The 24,635-nt window shown below is 40.3% G+C and overlaps 1 protein-coding gene across 2 annotated transcripts in view; it reads left to right on the top strand.

Moving 5' to 3' along the window:
- Window positions 1–24,635, top strand: part of trim67 (tripartite motif containing 67) — a 67,316-nt gene that overhangs the window by 5,356 nt on the left and 37,325 nt on the right. For both annotated transcript variants that reach the window (XM_086264864.1, XM_086264865.1), the window contains exons 2-3: window positions 19,042–19,137; window positions 23,515–23,637. In XM_086264864.1, the coding sequence (XP_086120990.1) occupies window positions 19,042–19,137; window positions 23,515–23,637 (219 nt within the window). The remainder of the gene's footprint in view (window positions 1–19,041; window positions 19,138–23,514; window positions 23,638–24,635) is intronic.

Below are 24,635 nucleotides of genomic sequence, written 5' to 3'. Positions count from 1 at the left end.
ACCGTGAAAATCCCATCAGACTACGGGAGTGAGAGGGGGTGTCGATAAGTGACGAGCGGCGTATGAATAAGAGATGGCCACCACTTAGTTAATACGGTGTCCTTCACGTTGAAGGAGATCGATGACTGGCTGTCGTCCTCTCTCTCGGTCCACACGTGAGCAGGGAACAAGCAGCGTCTTGTGCGTCTTTGTTGCAGACCTGAAATGGCTGTTGAGTGTTGAAGTGTCGCTCAGTGAGGTCAGTACCGTAGAGTGGGCTTTTGTTCTGGCATAATTTTTCCTCCTCATCTGTTTTGTTTCAGTGGGCATATCTTGATCTGGTTGCCATCCTGCTTCCTACCATCCTTCATCTCTTTCTCTTTCCGGTCTTCTTCTTATTCACATGGTTTCTCTTTCTGTGCACCATAAGGACAGTGGGCGTTATGAAAAAAAAGAGAGCTTTCCTGAGGAAATTAGCCGTCTGTTGTAGACAAATTGATCGATTAACTGAAGTGTCGTGCTTTGCATGCAAGTCTGTCTGCAGTGGCTTACATGATATTGAACAAAAAACAACTGAGGCGATCATGCAACCAATTTTGTACTTGCCAAATTTAAAAGCTGAATATTAAACGTATTATAAATGTATTATATAATAATGTGGGCAGCACAGTGGCATGGTGGTACGGTGGTTAGCACTATTGCCTCACAGCAAGAAGGTCCTGAGTTCAATTCCACCATCAGGGTCTTTCTGTGTGGAGATTGCATGTTCTCCCCGTGTTTGTGTGGGTTCTCCCCGGGTACTCAGTCCAAAGACTTGCACTTAGTGGGCATAGGTTAATTGAAAAATCTAAATTGCCCATAGGTGTGAATGGTTGTCTGTCCCTATGTGTTAGCGGTGTACCCCGCCTCTCGCCCTATGACAGCTGGGATAGGCTCCAGCACCCCCCGTGACCCTGAAAAGGACAAGCGGAAGCGAATGGATGGACTGATATATAATAATGCACTGATCTTTTAGAAACTAGTCATAAACCACTAATAATAGCAAGTTTTGAGTTGTTCTGTGATTTACCTTCTGGAGCAGTGCTAACCCTCCAACATGGAAGGAACGTTTCCTGGAATGATAAGTCTCGATTTCTGCTGCAGCATTTGACTAGTATGGTCAGAATTTGGTATGAACAGCATGAAAGCAATCGATCCTGAATCCATCCTACCTTGCATCAGTGGTTCAGGCTGGTGCAGGTGGTGCAGTGGTGTGAGGGATATTTTCTTGGCACAATTTGGGCCCCTAAGTACCAACTGAACATCGTTTAAACTGCAGAGCTGAGCTGAGTATCTCTGCTAACCATGGTCCAGCACTTTATGACCACTGCGTGTCCATTTTCTGTTAGCTGCTTCCAGCAGGATAATGCAACATGTCGCAAAGGTCAGATCATCTCAAAGTGAAGATGACAGTGAGTTCACTGAACTCAAATAGCCTCCACAGTCACCGGATCTCCAGGGATATGGTGGAACGGAATATACAACATACATATATACATTTTTCTAAACTGCAAAAAGAAAAAGTCATTCATTTTCTAACTAGTAAACCTAAACTGGTCAGATGATAGGATTGCTTTTTGGATCAATAATCCTGCTCCACTGGGGTTTAAAGACCCCCCTTGCTAGTCCAGTGCAACCGAAGCTAAATACAGATGGACTGCCTGTCAGTTTATATGTGTCATTTGTAGTTGCACAGATGTGTCTTAGGCAAAAATACAATGAACAGAATAGCTGAAATGATTAAGGTTGGATGGATGAGTTGTAAATTGTGAGTAACTCTATGTCACATGACCAAATTCCTTAGGGGGGTGAACGTTTGGATTTGTGCTTTTTGCTTTAGTATTCATAGCGCAGCTACATTTTTTATGTGTTTGCAGCATATATGCATTTAAAGCTTTCATAAATCCCGCAGTTTATCGTGTAGAGAGGAAGCCAAGAAAAACAATTGGATCATGATTGTGTTTGTTGTAAATCAAACAGTAAGTACATCAAGCAGCAGCCTCAGGGGGTGACTATCCCACTGCTACATACTCACACACATATTGACACGCATTCAGAAAGCATAAATATGCATAAGTGAAGCGGATGAACTTTAGCTGAGGGAATGCAGGGAAGACACACTGATCCAGTTTCCTCTCATCATTCAAGCAGAAAACACACTCATGCATGCTCATATGTGTGTGTGTGTGTATGTGTGGGTTTTTACGCGTAACTGTGACCTAGCTGAGTCCAGTAAAGAGCAGCTCGGGTGCTGGGGTTAATTATATAAAAAATAACAGAAATGCAGGCTTAGTGGTTCTTTTGTTGTGTGTAAGTTTTGCAACAAGCCTTGCAGTGTTGTCTGGAGATCATTTTACATTTTAAAAGGGAACAGGGAGCTAAATATTTTTCACTATGATAAAAAAATCTATGTTTTTGTGTCTATTCCACATAATATTCTTTGTAAGGAATAAAAACTGCAATTACACTGACTCCGTGTCTGAATTTAAAGTATGTTGAGTATTTACTTCACATTTAAGAGCTACACTGCTATGTGTATAAGTAATTACAGCAATAATTCTACAAGGTATGATGTTTAGTTTTTGGCATGTGAGAGTTTAGTGATATGGCAGGTTTTATAGATATTGATGCCATAAAATGATGCGATTTTATATTGTAGCCTTCTTTAACTGATTTCTCTAATGGCTTCGTTTACAAATACTCCAAAGGTGAATCAGAGAAAAAGCATGTTTGCAGCCTGTATGATTGGTGAATGCTTTTAAACTCACTCACTCGGGTTTTTGTTAAGGCTTAGGGGCATGAGTGCTTTGACTGACAGGTGTGCCGAGTCAAGCAGCGGTAAAAACCCCCCCCAAAAAACAGATGTCTGCTAAAATTCACCTCAGTTAATTAAAGTCATTGAACTGGATTTCTTGACCACATTTGTTGTGTTGTCCCCTTTTTGAGTATTTTCAGATACTCCAGACAATCCACGATGATCAGTAAAATCCTAGTATTTTCTTGATGTGTAACTTGGTACTAATTAGCTGTTATGTCTTACGTCTGTATAGTTTATGGATGTGGCTAAGCTGCAAGCTCATAGCTTAAGGCTTTATCCTCTCATACAAATCACTCCTGGGTGCAAAAGGGCTTTTCAAACACTAAAAGCAATGTAAATTTGCATTAAAGTGAAAGCCAAAAGGTGGCTCAAATATCTCTACAACAACTGTAATATTTCCTCAACTTCAAAGTGATATTTATGTAGCTTTAGCGTAACTTTAAATATCTTCAGGAGGAAAGAAGAGCAAGAGTTTGCGGGGATTCCTACACGATGCATTCATTAAAAGATGCCTCTCAGCATTTATACTGGATTTATAAGAGATATTACTAATTAGATCTATGTAATTTGCAATCTTGCCAACCTCAGCATTTTGCTAGGTGATTGCTCCAAAGCACAAATCTACAGTATTGTCTTTCCTCAGTTATGGTTGGATATATCCATGTATGAAGCAGGACACAAGTAGTCTATACAAGCAGGACATGGTTGTATAGACTTAACATTTGGATAAACTGCCCATGTTAGTGCATGCTCTGCATGTGCAGAAAGGTTAGATATAATAATTTAGTAGAGACAGGGTTGCAAAGAGTTGGATTTACACTGTAAATCATATAGTTTGCTTTTCAGTGTTTGATTGTTGCTTCGCAGCATTCCCAGCTTATCAGCTGCAGTCTGGACAGTCTGCCATCTTTTACTGTCTTTTAGAAATTACAAAACGACTGTATGGATTAGTGTGTCTGTCAGGTACTTAAACAAAATGGTATTTTGCTTGTCTGCCTCATCTGTAGCTGCATTTTTCCTCTAGTGTGGGCTTGCTTCTTTCTCTATGCTGGCAAGGAAGTTCTTATCACAATAACTTCATTGTTCTTGAGATGTTAAGATGTCTTCTTCAATGCACAGGGAGTCTCTTGGAAAATATCGGTGTAATTGATGTGGGCTCTTTATGTACAACTGAGATTTCATCGCTCCCTTGGCATTGTGAGCAGTTAAAAAAATCTGCCTCCCCTTACAGTTCACTGGATTTTTATTTTAAATGGCATGCTACTGGGACTTGTTTAAAACCTTTTAGATCTCAAGTGTGAAGCTTTAGAAGGTGAAACAGTATTCTGTTATTGTTTAGTCAGTTATACTGTTTGCAATTATGCTGCTTTACATTTTTAAGATTATGTTTTTGCACTGCATTAATTTCATTAAAATGTATGTTTCTGTCATCATCTGCTGAATATGTCAGAAAAAAAAAGCGTTCGGTCTTAAGTTGTTGTTATTGTTTACAGCCCAATTTTATCAAACCGCTGCCTTCACACACATGGATTTAAACCTTTAGCTTTTTAAATCGTATTAAAAATAGAAAAGCTGTTCTGAACACATTATTCACCAAAACGTTTTTCAGTGATTGCAACTTCCATTTTTAAGGTTAAAAAAAGAATAAGTGCTGGCTGATTCATGAACAAATGACTGTTTTTAAGTAGCAGTTGATGAGAACAGAATCTGTTCTCTCAAGCATCTGACATTCATGTTCATAAATAAAAAAAACCCTTTTACCCAATAATTGTTGCAGGGAGCAAAAGAGGAAGTAAGGTGACTGCTCTAGAGCAGCAAAGCCCTCAACAGAGGGATGTTGGGGTGGATGGATGGATCAACGGACCAGTCAAGATTGTTTTATTTAGTTTTAAAAGCATGACTAGACTAGACTAGAATAGACCTTTATTCTCATTGTACATGTACAACAAAATTGTGGGTGTTCCACACCAACTGTACCGGAATAAACTATGAATAGTAGACAGCAATAAATAGCAAACAGGAGAAATATATGCAATCAAGAGAAAGGCACACATTAGAGAACAAGCTGGAAGTTGTGCAAAGAAAAGACTCGGTCTGAATAGAGTCTGTGTATGAGTGGCCGGAGTTATGAGGGTTACTCAGACCATGGCTTAGATTGGTGAGGTGGGTGGGCAGGGGTAGGGTGTGGGGGGACAGTGTTTGACAGTCCGAGTGGCCCAGGGGAAGAAGCTGTTAGTGAGTCTGGAGGTGTGGGACCTGATTGACCTGCGACGCCGAGCAGAGGCGGGTCAAACGGTGGTGGACGGGTGCGAGGGGTCACCTGAGATGTCCCTGGTTTTCCTGAGACAGTGGACAGGAACTGTTCTCAGTTGTGGCCCCTGTGTACCAAACACCCAGGCTGTAGGAGAGTAAACTCTCCACTGAGGAGAAGTTGAATGCCAGCAGCAGCTTCTGATCCAGGATCCTGGACCTCTTTACCAGGATGTTGGTGTTGTGGGTCCCGGTGAGACTGGTGGAGATGTGGGTGCCCAGAAACCTGAAGGTGGAGACAGATTCTACCCTGTCTCCATTTGTGATGAGAAGAGAGTGGACCAGTCTGTGCCTCCTCAAATCTTTCTTTTGTTATAAGGATGTTCAGCTTCAGGTTCAGGTAACGTACAGTAAGCAGCTAAAAAGGGTTGGTGGGGAAACAGCTGCACAGTAACCTTAATCAAATGTTTATTCTTTTAGATGATTTTTGATATTGTTGTTTGAGTAATAAAGTCTACAAATCTAAACTCTAGATCTGATCAAGTCCTTCCACTTGGCAGCCATGTTAGTTATACATACATTCAGCCAGTAGAAGTCCCTATCTAAGTGAAATGGAAGAGAGTCATAACACTTGCATAAAGTTGCATTACCCTGACTGCATTAATGAAGGGTACTAACATGATGAACATCTCTGCTTTATCCCATCTCTGCAGCTTTTATTAACCCCTTATCACTCAAGTACAGGCCACCTGGACTTATTTAGTGAATTGGATACAAAATTAAACATTAGAACTCTTATCTTTCAGGAATCATTTGAATTTTCTCTCTAGCCTGAAATGATTGAGGAGATCATTGTTTGCTAGACTTACTGTCTTATTTCCCCGCAAAGTGAAGAAAGTATGGACAGTGCCAGTGTGATGGGGGAAGTTTGAAAGGTTTCCAAAAGCCAGAATTTAAGACACATCAAAAGAAATAAAAAATGTCAGCAGAAACATTAAAAAAAATGAAAGTGGAACATTTTTCACTTCTACTGCTAATTCCTGACCAAGGGGGTGAGATCTGAACCACTGCCAAATGTTTGGTGGTTTGTTTGGCTTCCAGCTGCTAAGCTTATTTTCAGAATGCTTTTTAGACCTTTTTTGCTTTTGTAGTTTTACTCTTTGGCTTTTCTGAGGCTGGTGGTGCATATGCCAACTGTAAGTAAGCACAAATAGGCACTGGAGATCTTAAAGCTGCTTAAAATTGTACTTTAGCATTACACAGTGTGTAGTGACAAAATCAGAGGAGCAGTGGGTGCGTGGCCAACTGCAAATGATGATGTAGATTTATTCTGCTGTAGTAACACCACTGATATCACCATGATTGACAATGCAAACAGTTGGTCTGTGCAACCACAAACACTTTCTCCTCTGGAACATCTGTAATATGTTGTATTACATTGCAGGTCTGCTGCATCATCCATACATCAGCATAATATCTGAGAATATAACTGACTCGTGTTTGTGTCGGTGGGAGTTTGTGATGACCCTCGCATCTGGAAACCTCATCAGTGCCTGGTTTAATATTGAGAAGCTTCAGACTGAATAACTTCAGAATTGTGACACAGTTCAGAAATGAGTCACTAGGAAAGAATAAAAGCATATTGTGTTGTTGCATTTATATGTGTTATTACAGATTATCTACGGGCATCAATCATTAACATTCAAGAGCAGATTTTAAAAGCATCTCCAGTTTATACCCTGATTTTCCTCCTCTCCTCAGAATTCTCAGTTACTCTCATGTTACATCATTTAATAACTGGCAGTAAACACTTTATCTCGCTTGTTTTCCGTCTGCCAGGATGCTGACAAAACATTTTGACAAGCACGTCGCTGTCAGAGATGCCGGCTGCCTGTTTATTGTAACATATGTCGTATTTTGTGGGGCTTTTCACTCTCTGCATTTATAGTTGTACTGCACTTACTGAATGTTTGCAAGATCTTAAAAGCAAGCATATTATACACCACTCATAAAAACTGTAGGGATTAGTATGAGAGCGCACACTAGATCTCTTATAATGATACAGTTGGAGGACATTTGAGCTATAACAGAGTTTCAATTTCAGTTACCTTTCTGATACACTATTCATTTATAAGTGAGAGACCATAGAGGGGAGACTCTTTTTGCCATGACTGATGCCAACAGAGAAAGGACGTTATCACATTTTGTTAAACTAATATCTAATAAATTTCCTTTTTAGTGCTGATGACTTCTTAGAAAAAATGCTTCAAACCTAAACTAAAATAAAACGATACAAGAAGCCCTAAATTTTCTAAATGAGGTAGAGAGTCAGTAGGTAATTTCATTAAACATCTAAGCTAAAATAAAGTTTAAAAAATGTGTATGGATTTTAAGGATGATGCTAGGTGTTAAACCTATTAGTCCTGGGTGTAAGAAAAAGCTGCTAACCTCACACGCTGCCACTTTACAAAATGACAGAGCTTTTCTTAATGTGACACTGAGTGTCTAATGTTTAACACACCTTATAAATCTGAATCAGTGTCTCAGGCTCAGTTACAAGAGTTTAGTTTAGGCAGCAGAAAGAATTGCTTTCTTCTGTTGGAGATGCTGATGAGATAATTCAATGAGAGTGAGCACAGATCTGTGCCGACTGGCCGTGTCTGACTAACCTCATTCGCGATGGCAGCTCGCCGACCATGACAGGTCAGATCTGCTTGTCTCTTACCTCAGGCTCAACAGCACTAACACACACATACACACACACTTGTAGTACAGTACATATCAGGACATTGCAGTGATTTATAGTAACGCCTAAAATGATAAGTTTAGCCTTACCCAGAGAACCATTTGAAGAGGAATCTCAATAAAACCTACCACTCATTTATCAGAATTTTTTCTCATCTTTGCACTGTGTTTCTGTCCATATCTGTTCAGTGTAATTTTACATTTAAACATGTCAAGTCTGCCTGAGTTAACCTTGATGGATTCTTAACTTATAGAGCTCATTAAAATGAGCATGTAGATAAATCTGGTGGAAAACATTTTTCTTTTTGATGGAACTCAAAGCGTTGACATGTATTTATTTAGTTAATCTAAGATTATCAAAAAAAGCTAAAATGACTGCAGTTATAATATTCCCAGACAATATCTGGGAATATTATAAGATATTACTTGAGTGCAAAGCTTTAGGAGGATATAAGATGTTTAATCTAATCTGTAACTCTAAAACCTAGTCTGAAATAAACAGTTAACATCATGGGGACTGCGTGTTTATCCCTTTCGTGCGAGCTCAGTCTCAATAATATGACTATGTGAGAAGATTTCTGTCCCAACAATGTCACGAGGACAAAGTCCGCACACGAACCATGGCACAGTAACTTAGGGCTGTGCTGCAGGACTTGTACAATAAATGTAGGTTAATGCACACTTTACAACACATCCTCTCCTTTGGCCTTAACACAGCAGGCACTGTGTGTGTGTGTGTGTGTGTGTGTGTGTGTGTGTGTGTGTGTGTGTGTGTGTGTGTGTGTGTGTGTGTGAGAGAGAAAAATCTATTTTTGGTATCAGAGCGAGTGCTGATGCCAGACTTCTGAGGAAAGTGGGGACATCCTATAGTAGAACAAGGAGCATTGTTACTATGGTTACAAGTGTATGTTCATTCATTAAGACATGCTATAAATTAGACAGAGATTTTATGCCCATAGAAGAGTCTTATCTGTGTACACCAGCATGCATACATCCATTTGCATGATTCTTCTGTAGCAGAGTGTTCACACACAAAACTGTACAGTACATCCCATGATGATCCTTAATAGAGTTATTATCCCCAACAAACCTAATTTCCACCCATTTTACAAAAATTACGCCCTCAGCAATCTACCTACCGTTTGCATTTATTAATATGGAATATGCCCTGATCAATAATTGATAACAGGGGCCGTTCTTTGCACTGCACCATTTTTTATTGGCTCTGTACTCTTTCCTCAGAAGCTAAGCCCATGAGGAAAACTCAGGGTGATAAAACAAAGCCAGCAGTACTGGCTGTAGCCACTGATCCCTGATGTGGTTCATCAGAGACCTCTGGGGAGGACTCCATTTCTCTTGGGAGTGTGGTGCTGTGGTTGGGTGGCAAACAGAGAGGTTTCATGATGGACTGAAAGCAGAAGTGGATAAAGAAAAGTGTGAAGTGGAAGATAACCTTGAGCCTTTCACTGACATATACATCATGTATTCTATGTTTAGAAAGAACAGGCAGACTCTGTGAAAAGGTTGTGAATATGTAATAGGAGCTGACTGACTGAGATGAATCAGGCTGTTCTAGACCACATTTACTGAACCTTGAATATTTATGTTTCGAACATAGATGATTAAAAGCCCTCATCTAGCAGTTTAAACAGTAGTTTCTGCTCTGCACAGAGCACATCTGCTGCGCTATGCTTGCTCAGCAGCTATTGCACATCTGCGACACATCTGTATAACAGCCCTCACTCAACCACTTTGGTCTAAATTACCGTAAATGCATTAGGTGCATAATTAACTTCTGTTGAACCACAGTGACCAGTGACTGGTGCATGAACATGTAAACATCGAGTGCAGTTATATGTTGTTTACTGTCTGTGCTGGCAGCAAACAACAGCTTTAGGCTTCCCTCGGTACAATAACATATTTAAATGACACTCAGCTGAAACTCATCTGACCATTTTGCAGTGTCAGATGTCAGTGTCAGAACTTGAGCATGAACACATCTAATATGTTCAGTTTTCCGTAAATGTTGAAAGCATTGTTAGTTTCAATAATACATTTTGTTTAATTTTTCAGCAGCACAAATACAATTCTTACATACCATAAGTAACTAAACAAACATAAAGCTGCTTACATCTTTAGTAATTGTCTTTCCTCACATTTAGATGTTTTTTTTGTCCAGGCTAAAGCTTACCGTGCCTTTGACATTTAGTGTTTGGCTCATGCTTGAAGTGTTGATGTATAGCAGCAGCTGTGTAGCTGTTTACTGTAGAGTATTAGCCTTTAAATGGCTGTGTAGTAGAGCAGGAGAGGATTGGGAGGCTGGGTGATAGTGGGTGAGAGTAAGAAGGGGAGAAAAGAGATTGGTTTTGACCTCCACCAGATGTGAGCTACTAATACTGCAACACAGCTGGGTGACGAGACTAAGGGAAGGGTAGATTTATTGTTCAGCTGTAGCAGAGGTCTTTACACCACCAAACTGTGTGTGAAGGGTTAATGGAAATTGCTTGGCAACGCAGTTATTCAAATTAAAATGTGGATTTGCAAATAAGAATTTTTTAGGCTGCCGTTTAATACTGTATTGGTTTATGTGGTAGCAACAGTAAATGAATGTAGTTGTAACTGCCGCTCATGTCTACATATATCTACATACATATCTTTGTTGCCACCAATTGCACGTGTGTTGTACAGTTTCCTAAATGTTTTGCAAGCTTTAAATGGTAGATTGCATGTACCACTTGTGGACACTCTCGCTTTTATTGTTTTTACTGGTAGCATGCTGAAGCATGACGGACCCCAGTTGGAACCTGCACCTTACAAGACGCCTGCTGGTCAACGTCGCATGTACCCGATGATTGGAAAAAAGGCTTCCTCATCAAACTTCCAAAGAAAGGCGATTTGGATGACTGTAACAACTGGCAGGGCATCACGCTGCTGTCGGTACCTGGGAAAGTGCTTTGCCTCGTTCTTTTGAATCGGCTACAACGTGCAGTGGATGAACGATTGCGAGAAGAGCAGGTTGGCTTTCAGAGTGGCCGGTCGTGTGTCGAGCAAATCTTCACCCTCCGCATGATCGTTGAACAAACATTGGAATACCAAAGGAAGATTTCTATTAATTTCATTGACTTCAAGAAGGCTTTTGACAGTGTCCACCGGCCGACTCTATGGGCTATCCTACGCCACTATGGAGTCCCTCAGCAGTTTGCAGATGCCTTTCGTGGTCTCCAACTCCCGCTGCTGCGTCCGGATGGATGACGGCTGCATGGATTTCTTTGAGATCAATACTGGCGTCTGACAGGGATGCTTGCTATCCCCTTTCCTCTTCCTGTTGGTAACTGACTTCATTATGTGACAATCAGTTGACCAAGCTGGCATTGGTGTCCGCTGGCACGAAGCACGTAATCTCACCGACTTGATCTTCGCGGATGACATTGCCCTGCTGGGCTCGACTCAGGAAGACCTCAAAGAGTTGAGCCCTGCAGAGGGAGGCGACGAAAGTCGGATTAAGAATCAGCGACCAAGGTACTCCGAGTTGGCTACGCATGTGTCCGCATTCCTGTCATGATCAACCAACAACATGCTGAAGAGGTGGAGAATTTCATATATCTTGGCAGCATCATCTCAATGACTTGATCTGTGACTGAGATGTCGACGTCAGAGTAGGGAAGGCGGCCGGTGTCGTCCGATGTCTCCAAACAATTTGGAACTCGATCTCCCTGAATATTAGGGTCAAGATCAAACTATTGAACTCTATCGTCATTCCAACTGCACTATACGCTAGTGAAGCCTGCCGTTCAACAAATGCAATTACTCAACACCTGAACATGCTTCAACAACGCGGCCTGTAGCGAATCCTTAGAATTTCCTCCCGGGACCGAATAATGAACAAAGAGGTCTTACGAAGAGCAGGCACCCGCCCTTTAGCCAATGTTGTTGCAGAAAGTAGCTTCCACTTTGCGGGCCATATTTTACGTCTACCCCCTTATCGCCCGGCCAAGATCGCCATTACATGGCTCCCATGCACTGGCAAGCGAAAGCAAGGCCAACCAAAGATTACATGGCGTTGAACATTTATGAAGGATCTGAGAACCGTCGACATTGCCTGGGACGAAGCTCAAGCAGTTGCCACTGACTGACATTGCTGGAGATCTGCCCGATGTGCCGCTTGGTGTAGGAGGAACTAAGTGCTAAGTAAGTACTGGTAGCATTTGGATGAGGGGGTGGAGTTAGAGGAGCTCTGTTGCAAACAGACAGCTTTCGTGAACAGCTGTTAATATGTCTCAATGTGCAGGAATGCATATGCTTTAAGATAGTTGTATTTAAAAATACAAAATAACGCAGACAGAGTCAAAAGGTACAGTTAGAGACTCAAATAAGTGCAGGTGATGCTGAACAGCAGCTGCACTCACCAACTGTCACTCAAAGTGGCCATGCTACTATGCTAATATATAAAAAGTGTTTCCAGTGTTTTTAAAGGTGGAAATTAGCATCAGAGCAAAACTGCTTTGTGTAGAAGGCTGTAAAGATGTTTATTTCTGCTAACATGGTAGTCTACAGGGATTCACTTGCTTTTTGGCCCCAAATGGCCACTAGAGGTTTTTTGTCACGTCCTATTTAAACTCATTTTTTAGCAAACATTAACAGTTCCTTCCAACAGCTACCCTGAGGTACCCCTGAGCAAGGTACCGTCCCTACACACTGCTCCCCGGGCGCCCAATGGCTGCCCACTGCTTCACTAAGTGAATGGGTTAAATGCAGAGAGCAATTTCCCCACGGGGCTCAATAAAGTACAATAAAGTACACACTTTCTTCTTCTTCTTCTAAAACAGTATGTTAGAGGAATGCGAAACAGATTAGTGCTCAAAAGAGGATTGTGAAATAAAAGAAACCAACATTTCTTACTAACTGATAGGCGTAGAAAAGTGTTCTATACGTCATGTGTCGAGGTATTTCCTTTTGGACTGTTTGTTCACACACACAAAAAAGGGCACAACTGGAGCCTGAAGGGAAACAAAATAAAGAGAACTGAGTGTGACAGGAAAATAGCTCCACAGTGAGAAGGGAAAACAAAAAAAGGCAGTTGAGAAGAAAATGGGTAGATCAAGTGTGGTGGTGTGGAAAATCCAGAAGAGAAGAAATGCACTACTGATGGACTTCAAAATAAACGGGTCACAGGAACAGAGAAAGCAACTTCAGCTGATGACAGAAAATACAAAACAAGAGTCAGTGGCGTCAAAATAAAAGCGACAAAATCCACGGCTGGTAGAAGTCTTTGGCAGTAAGATGCAGTCTTCTCACGAGCGGCAGTGGCAGAAACATCAAAACTCACTCTGCTGTTAAAGTGCTTCTCCTTCCACTCGTCACAGCTTGTAGTTGATTGAAAGACCAATTAATGTGGAACAGCAGTTTTTAGCTTGGTGCAGCCATGCAATGAAAGAAAGGTTGGCTTACCTTGTTAAAGGTAATCTTGTTGATGAGAAACCTACATCCCTCTAAAGTCTTCTGCTACCCCTGTGCTTGCTTTAATCCAACTGAAAGTCCAGTGCTCTAAACTGAATTTTACTCTCATAAAAGTGCAATAATGTGGGTGGTTTGTGTGTCAGACAAATATAAAACTACAGAAAAATATTTTTACTCATCCATGTGGTGTAAATGAGTGACACCCAGCACAGAGCAGTGTGTGTGAGCTGTGACGTTCAGAGTGGAGGCGGCTGCTTCTTCTGTAATATATCAGGAACTGGCTCTTGGTTGCAGACAATCTCACCCCGCAGTCTGCCTCCTCCGCTTCACATGGTATCTGTGCAACTTTTTCCTTTCTTTATGCAAGGGATCTCCAAAGACCAGGGCAGTGCATTGACCAGTCCCGATGTTTAATTCAAGATGCAGTGATGCTGTGTTTCTACATGAAAAGAGAAAGCCGGAGACCTCTTTCACTAAATTTTGAGCATAAGATAGCAAAGCTTTTAGTGAAGAGGAGGCGATTTGATTTGTCAGCATGAATTCAGCTGCAGCATGCATAAATGTGTGGTGTTGATCCACTCAAGGATATACTTTTTATGGGCATGAAAACTGTCTAAAGTTTAAAAATGTGGCCCAATGTTAGAACCTCTACTGAAGGATTTATGATCATGTGGAAGTGAAAACAGAAATTGAGGAGGATATAAAGGCTTATAAATGCAAATGAGAAGAAATAAAATGGGAGGTGGGGAAATAAAAGGGGAGGTTCAGGCCCTCCTCTCTCTCTGCTCAATGTCCCATGGGTGTCATTTTGCCAAGGTCATCCCCGTAATCAAGCATTCCCCCGGCTGACAGCCAAATGCCTAAGAGCTGCCTATTGTTCTCCTGTGTATTCTCTCAACACTGCAGTCTCTATAGCATTAACAAAATTTAAAAGCATTAAAGAAACAAGCACCACAAACATAATGTCTAATTCAATTCTGGGATTTTTATTTTATTTTGCATTGGTAGAGATTCAACCAAAGAATGAGGATAAAAACAATCAACACCAGTCTTGTAAACCAGCTTGTGATTATCTCTGTATGTATCTTTACATTCAAGCCACTGGGGCAAACTGACCTGACTTAACTTCACCAGAGTTTGGATAAATGAAAAACTCTCAAACTTCTTCTGCATTTATCGGCTGTCTCTGCACGTCTGCTCGTGAAACTTTCACCTGAGGTCTTTGCAGCTGTGACCAAAGTGTAGATGAGTTTCACTTAGAAAAATCGATCTGGTCACATCTGATAGAAGAAATCTTTGCAGACAGAATAAATCATGCAGTTTCACTTAAAGTTTTAACCGTTAATCACCTGTACAAGTTTGGTCAAAAGTTACTGTATTTTATAGTATTATCTGTCAAGTTTTTATACCCCTGGATCTGTGTGATTTCAAAGACAGAGAATTTGCTTATATTTCCAAATATGTTGGTGAGCCATTCAAAAGAGATTTCTCTTTAAGGCTGAGCTGCACCGAGGGACTGCACCCACGTCCAGCTTGGATCTGTGAGTCATGCAAAGCTACTATACGCCAGGTATAGCTGGATACGAGGAGAACAAGCCTGTGATACTTGATTTATATAAACATATGTTTGCATGTGAATACTTTGCAAAAGCAAAGTACAAGATTGTCCAGTCACATTTGAGCAGACAGGAAAAGAGGACGTGCTGAAATGCAGTCTCAGAACTAATGGGTATTGCTTTCAAAATTATACATATATATATATAAATATATCTACATTTGTAAACAAAGCCTGGCAGCTGAAACGGGAAGTCTTGACCCAGATATCTTGTTTACACAGAAAAACTTGGCTCATGTGTCCCCACATTGGTTGTAGTGGAGCATATCTACACTCACAGATCCAGGTTGGATTTTTTCCCCTGTAACATTCAAATATTTTTCCAGTTTTCCACACGTTCTGCAGTTACCGGCTGCTTCTTAAGCAGTTCTTCTCCATTTAACATGCCTCTTCCCCTGCATCCTGAGCTGAAACCTCTCTGTAAACCAACACAGCTGCACCCCCATGAATGTCACTGGTTTCTCTGAATGTCACGGACCAAATGAATGGTCCTGCATTGCTCCTATAATAAGATAATGAGATAATAGCACTTGTCTCTGAGAGCAGAGCTGAGGGGTGCTGACAGCGAGAAAAAGAAAAATGACATTTCCATTTGGAGGACTCATAAAGGATGAAAAAGGTCAAGAGGAGGAGAACAAAAGAAACAACAGAGGGAAGAAATTGGATTTCTGGATGTAGAGTCCTTCTCTGAAGGTGTGTTGATCCTTGCTGAGATAAAATCTAATCCTCATCTCTCATTTTTCATTTCCAAAATGAGTTTCTATATTTCTTTTTTGTTCCAAATCTCTTCCCTGAGTCACTAAGTCCTTTTCCTGCAGGGCAAACTTGTCACATTCCAACTCTGAGACTCCAGTTTTACTGGAGTCTACTGTTGGTTGATGCATCATGACTGTAGCCAAATTTAGACCAGTGCACTGTGATGACAGAATATTCAGCCTCGATGGGAAGAGGCGCCTCATAAATATCAGGAAATTGGTTTGTTGGTCTAAGAAAAACACTTGTGTCCAGCTGAATTCCTGATAATTTAATAAAACAATAGCTTAGTTAAGTTTAGCAGTTACAAAATTTCTATGTGATATGTTAAACAATAGAAAAAGAAAATTTGTCATTATAAGAGCAAAGAGCAACAACAGAGAGTTGAGAATATAGACAAACAAAACATAGCAGACAGATTCACTACAATATGTGCTTGTTTACTGTAAAGGAAAAAAACTACTAAACAAAGTATATATGACCTGAAATCTAATGAAGGAATAAAGAAGTAAAGGTGGCTTCACTGTTTCACATATTTCCAATGTCCGCATAACACATCGAATATCTGACTGATGCTTTGAGAAGTCAATATGACTGGAAGAGCTCAGTGTAAATGAGCTTCACTTACAATTTACACCCAGGGTTTGTCTGTCGAGGTCTTTTGATAGAGGCCTCAAGCAAGTACTTCTTTTTTCATGAATGAATGCAACAATATGAATTCATTTCTACAGGAACAGTTTTCCATTATCATCACATGTAAAGGCCTTCTCTCCTAAAATGTCATTTATTCATTATTCATTAGATCTCTCTGACCTTTGACCACCAATGTATTAATTGTGTTCTTTATTTAGATCTGCTGAAATCTGAACATTTTTCCTATTTGAATTTCTTGAGTTTACATATCTGCATATCACAACTAGTCTGGAATACAGATCCTAGTTGAGTAATCACATTAGAAACCCAAAAGCAGCACAGAAACATCTTGCATCCAGTAACTAAAATGGTCATATGTTGACAGATTACGTATTTTCCGAGTCTGTCCTTTGTGCATGCAGTTTTTTCTGATTCATAGTTGGATTTTTTTTGTGACAGCACTCTGCAGAGACCGTAGTGGCGATCGAGGGAAAAGGAAGGATGTCAGGGCTGATGCTGATGGGTTGAGAAAACACTGGATTTTAGAATGTTCTTCATTTTATGTTTGAGACAGTTTCCGTTTCAAACATAAAAAACTTTGTTTATAGGGGAGGAAAGAAATAATACGCTGATGGATTGATGGATGGCTGGGAGGAGGTGTAAATTTTTATCTTAAAAACAACCTAGTCAACCTGTTTTGTGTGTGTTATATGTGTAGTTGTATATAATCAAGAGTCTCTGTTTCTATTTGATTCATTCCGTCCCGCAGTCTGCTTGTTTTTGATTGATTACTATTGATATATTCAAGTCATTTTAAAGACAAAGGAAAATGCTCCTTTTGGTCTGAGCATCCTCAGCATTTTGGGCAGTTTTAAAAGACAAACCTGTGTTTGCAGCTAGAACAATGATTTCTTTATTTATTTTAACTTGTGGCAGTTGTCTGTTTCTGTTTCTGTCTCAGTTCTTTGTTGTTTTTCATGCTGCATTTTTGGCCACATCTTTTCTGGAATACTAACAGAGAAATCTGTGCCCGGCCTGGTACCGTTCCTTCTTTGTGTCTTTCTTCCTTACTGACAAAGCAGGGTGGGATACATTCCAGCTCCACATAATTGTTTTAACCCACTAATTTTGGGGGTAAGAAAATGAAATGATGAATAAAAAGATATCCACATGTACGGAAAATGGCCGTATCAGCAGAATGTTGACCTGATCAGAAGTGCTGAAGTCAAAGTGAATGAAGAACCAGATGGGACGAATAAGAGGAGGGGATGTGCCAGGACAGCACTCATATGGCACATCCGTCATCCCCTTGTTAGCATCTTGGCATGCAAACACACACACACACACATCTACAAACACGCACACACAAGCATTTAGGCCAGACAGCTTGCTGGGCCAGATGGCCTCTTGGTGAGGAGCAACGAGGAGCTTCACAAGAGCATTGGGATGATTTGTGAACCATAACCTCCACACGTCCCTCCTCCTGACTCCAAGCAGCACGCACACAGCAGAGGGGTGGACGGTGAAAAAGAATTGTATAATTTTACATTACCCATACTCCTACATGATCATTGATTGTGAGATCATGTGGAACTACTGCATAAATTAACCTAAACATGTTTTTATTGATGTGAGAAAATCTGAGTGTAGGCATCCAACACTGTAGTCTTACACGTGAACAGTCAGTAAATAAAAACATCCAAAAAGAGAAATCAGTGGTTGGGTTCAAGGAAGGAAGGAAGCCAAAGAGTTTACACAAGTCATATAAATTGAAAGCTGCTGGTTCACCGTATAAACTTAACCGTAGCACTTAAATAATATAGTAATGATGATTGTAAAGACTTTTCTGTCATATCTGCAGCTGTACTTGAGCTAATCGATTTATTTAAACGCAGGCGAATTTTCAGTTAAGCAGTTTCTTTGCATGTAATCAGCATACATCATGAGTTAGCAAATACAGCTGTCATTTATGACTGAAAGTAACAAAAATGACAGACTACCCCCTTCATATTGCCTTCCAGCTCTCTCACACATGTGTGTGTGTGTGTGTGTGTGTGTGTGCGTGTGTGTGTGTGTGTCCATTCATGAGTCTACCATCCAGAAAAGGAGTAAGCAGGTGGGTCACGTGGCTGCAGCCACAGCAGAGAAGATTCATCACAGCTTGGTGTGTGTGTGTGTGTGTGTGTTTAACAGTGTGTATTTCCTTTGTCCTGCTTTTTCTTAATTACAAACAACTGATACACATACAAATACTGAACTGGTTCCTGAGTGGTTCCTGGTATATTCCTCAGATTGTATAAATATTTTCTGTTTTTTTATTTTATTATTTTCCTGTTTTTTTTTTTCAGCTAATATCCTGATGTGGCAGTTAAACAGCTGGACTGGGTTAAGCAGTCATAGTATCATTAAATAAAAGATGCACTCTTGGAATCCCAAAAAATGAAATTGAGAGCATTTTATAAGTTTCTAAAAATGTGAGAATCATCAGAGAAAATATCTGAAAGTGTATTTTTATTTGTTCCAGTTGAGTTTTTATTTTTAAAACCCTAAGCTAGCCGTAAGCTAAATAATCATGAATCTGAGTGTTCAGTTGATCCATCGACTGATAGATGAATCTGAATTTGAAATTTTTGGTTAAAATCGTAAGGAGAGAGGTACAGCAGTGAATGTCTATATCCATCAGTAAAAAGGTCACATTTCTTTTGAGGCATCTTAATCGTTCTATATCTTCCTTCTCTGTTTGTCTCTGCAGTGTCAGATTTCCCAGGCGCTGAATGGCGTCTCTGACAAAGCTAAAGATGCCAAGGAGTTCCTGGTTCAACTCAAAAACATGCTCCAGCAGATACAGGTAACAACACACCTTTACATTTAATTTTACATAAGATATGCTGTTAGTAATCCAGTCTGTAAATTTAGGTACAAGTATAGATCAAAGGTTTGTCACGATGGCTTAATAGCATGATAGTCACATCAGTGATGGGCAGTTTTCTTCACAAAAAGATACAAAAACCTATCAGCTTTCTTCTAGTATCAACTTCCTAGTACAATGCTGAATGTTTTTTTCATTCAGTAACCGACCATAAGTACTCACAGTGACCAACTGATTGCCCAGAGGTTGAGAGAAGAAACTTCTTCGAGCTTTGAACAGTAACTCAAATTACTTGTTACAACCAAACTATGCAAAAAGGGATCTCTGAATGCACAACATATGAATCTATACTACCCTGTATCAATGGTTTGTGTTGCTGCTGGTGATCTAATGGTGTGGGAAATATTTTTGCAGCATACTTTGGACCCCTAATTACCCCTTTAAACACCATAGCTTACCCTGAATATTGTTATTGAGCATGCAAGTACCCTTCTGATGGCTGCTTCCAGCAGAATAACGTGGCATGCCACAAAGCTCACATCATCTCAACCCGTCTTTTGATAAACTGATGCACACCGACCGATCGGTTGCCATGCATTGCCAATCCATCTACATTTGTCAGTTATTGCAAATCTTTACCAGTGCTTTGTAATCAAAAGTTTCCACACTCAAACTCTGGGCAACTAGATGACCAAGTGATTACCCAGAGGATGAGCGAATGAGAGCAATGGCCACTGCAACTACTTGCACTCATTTGCTGAATGTGAAAAGAATCAATGCAATCACTGGGAAACCACCGATTTTTCTTAGTTGCAAAGAGTTTGCCAGCTTTCTTTTACTCTAGTATGACTGGGCCATAACATTAGCAACTGTATCCCACAATGCAATGCAACGGCAAAACAAAAAGGAAGGATCTGTTCACATCTAAATATCAGTGGTAGGCAAATTTTTATTTTTGGGGGGTTACAAAAACAAGACCATTTGAGAAATAGGAATAAATCAATGTTTTGTTTTGTTTTTTCAAGTTTTGTATGGAAGTAAGAACAGAAAAATCTCAGAACTGTCAGCTATTACCCTTCCTCTGAGGAATGAAACTTTTTCCAGCAGAAAAATAAGATATTCTGTTTCTCCAAGAACGTTATGTTTGGCAGGTGATGTTTTGTGGCCAATGAAGGACTGATCTGTGTCATGAGCAAATGCATAAATAGGGTAAAGTAGTGCTGCAACAGCTGCATGTGTGTGATTAGGCATACACAATGTCTGACTTTGGCACTGGAAACATCTGGGTATTAGCTCATTTTGTTGTGTTTGCATAAAATGAATCTCTGAGAGATTTAACGACTCCATAAAGATAGCCTGGATGAATTTAAGAATAGAATAGCTTGTTAGTGCAGAATTTGGGGATTTCATCATAAGTGGCAAATAATGTCATTAAAAAACAAATAAAAAAAAAAACTCAGGATAATAAATCTCTGCAAGCAAACTGAACAAAGACTTTGACTAGAAATGGGAGACACAAAATTGGACCTTAAGGAAGTAGGAATTATTTACTAGTAAGTTAGTAAGACTTATCTTTATTAGCAAGTCAGCACTACAGACTATGTTGGATGGGTGGATGTCTGTGGAGAGCAAAAGAAACCGAAATGCATGCTAGTGCAGTTTCATGCAGAGGGTATCCTCCCCTGAGAGTGTCAGAGAGTGGCTGTCAGGAACGAAGGAGCTTTTGTAGCTGAGCGCAGCAGGTTCGGGTGCATCTCGTGCAGCTCATCGCCCTCTGATCAGGACTCGCGTGACAAAGCACAGCAGAGATCTCTGGATGGTGAAGGGGTCGTCACAGCAAATGACTAGATTAAAAAGCATGTGCTGGACTTGTTAAGCCACCATTAATGATGAAATAGACACTCACTGACCACTTTGTTAGACATACCTGATGAACTGCTCATTAATGCAAATATATAGCTAGCTAATCACATGACAAGAACTCATCTTAAACTGATGAGGTTGAAACTGAGCATCAGAATGAGGAAGACTGGGGATGTAAGTGACTCTGAAGTGGCTTCAGGGTGCTTGTGCTTACGTAATGATGTAGAGGATATTTTCATGGATACTTTGAGCCCCTTAGTGCCTTAGTTTAAAGCTACCTTCTAAATGCACCTCATTTTGAATTATTTTTAGTTTCTGAGTGCAGTGATAGATTATGTATTTAGTTATTCAGGAAATTTACTGAAATCTGCTGTTTCTAGAGGTAAACATGTTCAAACTGCCTATTAAAAAGCTATTTCAGGGCTTCCATGCTTTGTTTAGATGTTTCTCCATAAGCATGATGAGACAGAAGTCTGGCTGTATCAGACTGCACCACAACTGATATCCACGTCTGCTCATTTCTGCACATGTAGATATTGTTTGCAAAATTTACTCTACATTACTACTGTTGTTTTAAGACTGCATTGATCATGCTTTGGGGAACTCCCTGGTAATGTACAGTAAGCTCACAGAGCAACATTTGGACTCGACACTCAGCAGCAAAGAAGAAAATCCATAGAATCAATAAACTAAAAACAAAACATACCATCCAAATACGTGCATTTGTGTGAGCATTCCCTCTAGACAGCATTACCGTGCAGCTGATCTCTCCAGCAGCGTCTACCAGTCATGCACACAAAGCACACACATGTTTTTACACACTGTCTGCACTGATATATCCTACAGCACCACGAGTGGGCATTAAGAGTCTTATTACAAAATGAAGAGGATTAAGCTTTAAAAAGAAGCAGTCTTATCTTTACTCTGCTCTGTCTGAGACAAGGAAAAAAAGAGCTAGGTGGGCAAAGAGAAAGTAGAATGTAGGATTGAGGAGAAATATCTCCAGTGCTCCTCGGGCTCTAAACAGTGACTGAGCAGAGGAACCTTGACTGGAAATCACTACTGAACCCTTATCTCATTATCAAGTGGGCTTTGTAGGGAGATAAAACTCCCCTCTGGATCATTACCTCATTTATAACCTGTTTTTATATCTACTGGAAGGAAAAACTAAATGACACAGGATCTTAATTATCAACATCTTAAATGCTACAAAACATCTCAAATTATATGCTGACAAGTTTCCAGTCTGTTGGAAATGAATGGCCAAAAGCAACAAGAACAACACTCAACATATCCAAGTTTAATATTTTGAAATTCATTTATCTGTATTGTGTTATTGTGAGTTTCTCCTCTGGGCTTTTTTCGGTTTTAATTTAACAGTTTTTTTCTCTGGTGTCTTCATTTTTGACTTCCTGTTTTTCTGACTGCCTTGACTGTTTTCGCACGTGTCTTCGTCCCCTCCCTGTTTTTAAATAGTCTCAGTCTTATCTTCGTCACGTTGTAATGTTTCTTATCCTCTGTGTGCTGCAAGTTTCCCTCCTTTGCGTTTAACCTCTGGCGTCTAGTGTTCACCTAATTTGATTTCTTTGGAGTTATAGCTGAGTAATTATGAATTTGGGTCCTAAATTACAGTTGTACACATGTTTGATTTTCCAATTAGCAGTGTTTGAATGATGTTGACATGCAACTGTTTTAACTGTTACACAAATAGGGATTTGCATAATAAGTTCAAAACAGCCACCAGCCTATGTGTGCTGTATTCACAATGCTTTTGATTTAGTCCCTGCTGTATTTGCAGATTTTCTCGTGCTCGCCCTGCCTTCTGTGTCCTTCTGATATGAAGATAAACTAACGCTAACCTAACACAACCATCATGCACTGAGCATTTCCTCTCCTCTCCCACCCTTTTGCAATTTGATCATCTGAAGAACGTTTTTGAATTTTAAGCGTAATGCAATGAAGCCTTTTCAGCTGCAGATGTCTGCTTATACTCTATCATTGCATTCTGTTTGCTGGCCCAAAGACAAAGCTGCTAACTGTCAGGGAATATTAGTAAATCGAAACACAAAACCACAATTTCATGTGTTGCATCTTGAGGGAAAAATGGTGGCGAGTATGGTTGTGCAAATGGATGGTAAATACGATGAAAGGCTTGCTTTTGTGTGCGGTGTATTGAAATAATTAACGCTGTATTTATTTGTGGTTTTGCAGCTGAAGCAAAAATAGAACATAATGTGGTGGGCTAAATGAATGGGTAACAAACAGTGTGCTGCTAATTGAAGAAAAACAAGCCAAGTGATCTATTTTCGTCTCAGTGCTTTGCTTTTGTGATCCAAACCCATAACGATGCTCACTTCAGAACACTTTAATGTAGATTTATTTTGGCAGGGAAGCCAAACATGGTGGTTTCATGAGTTAATATTACTTGTTCACTTTCTTTAATCAATTCATAACGACTGTGCTGCTTCTGTTGCTTTCGTCTTTCTTCTTCAGGAGAACGGAGTGGAGTTTGAAGCTTGCCTCGTGGCTCAGTGTGACTCTCTGATCGAGGCGCTGACCAGACAGAAAGCCAAACTGCTCACGAAAGTTACCAAGGAGAAGGAGTACAAACTAAAGGTAAGCTTGGTTGATGATCGCTGTTCCTCCCACCTCTCAGTAAAGTCGACTGCTGATATAAATCAGCAGATTAACCCTAACCCCTAACCCTAAAACAGCTGGTGTGGGGAGGATATGAGAAATCATAATCTAACCCAAAAAGACTCCAAATTTTTTATTTAACATGTTCAAAAAAGGCAAAATATGTATGCTAAAAACAGGGTTTTAATCATTAAAATCTAGATGTCTGCTTGTCTAATAATTTCTCTTTGTGCTTTATCAGTTTTCTTCAAGCAAATCTGCAACAGTGAATCACACTGCGCCTCTCGTTTCCTCTTCCAGTCCTTTATGTCCATATCTAGATATCACCAGCCCCACCGTTATGAGTAGATTAGCTGATGTGAACCCACCACTGTTGATCTAACTTTAGCTTAAAATCACACGCCCACAAAGATCCTCATCAATAGCGAGACGTTGATTATAAAAAAAGTATGTTTTCAGGAATTTAAGTACCAGAGAGAAATTGCTGTCTCAGCTCGCTACCAGAATAAATTCTCTCTAGCAGCTTAGTCTTTTTTTTCATGATTTGCCTCTGTAAATCCACCCTGAGTTTATGTATCACATGGATGCCTGCCCAGCCTCAACGTGCCCGCCGACCGACTGACCGTCTGGCTGGCTGCTGGGTGGGGAGGGGTGAGGAAGAGGAGGAGAAGGAGGAGTGGAGGGTATTTGGATGGAAGCCCCAAGGACAGCTGTTGTCATTATCTGGAGGCTGGGGATCAAGATTTAGCCAGAGGGCAAAGAGCCGCAGGCTGCAAGGAAGCTGGAATAAGAGAAGAATAGCTGGTTGTAGACGGCTGATAAAGCAATGTTAAAATCTTCACTACAATAAATGCTGATTAACTGATACAGCAGTTTAACTAGAGGCTCCTCTTCATGGTGAGAAGAGTACTGACTTTACAGTTGGATAGATAAGCGTCTGCGGCACTGCCTCTCCTTAAAATTACATTCGTTTAACT

The sequence above is a fragment of the Aulonocara sp. 'chitande type north' Nkhata Bay genome, linkage group LG15 (genome assembly GCF_057382095.1).
Source record: "Aulonocara sp. 'chitande type north' Nkhata Bay isolate Kocher_YH1m ecotype deep benthic linkage group LG15, A_spYH_male_GT1.1, whole genome shotgun sequence".
Classification (NCBI taxonomy): domain Eukaryota; kingdom Metazoa; phylum Chordata; class Actinopteri; order Cichliformes; family Cichlidae; genus Aulonocara; species Aulonocara sp. 'chitande type north' Nkhata Bay.
This window is presented reverse-complemented; position numbering and strand designations above follow the sequence as displayed.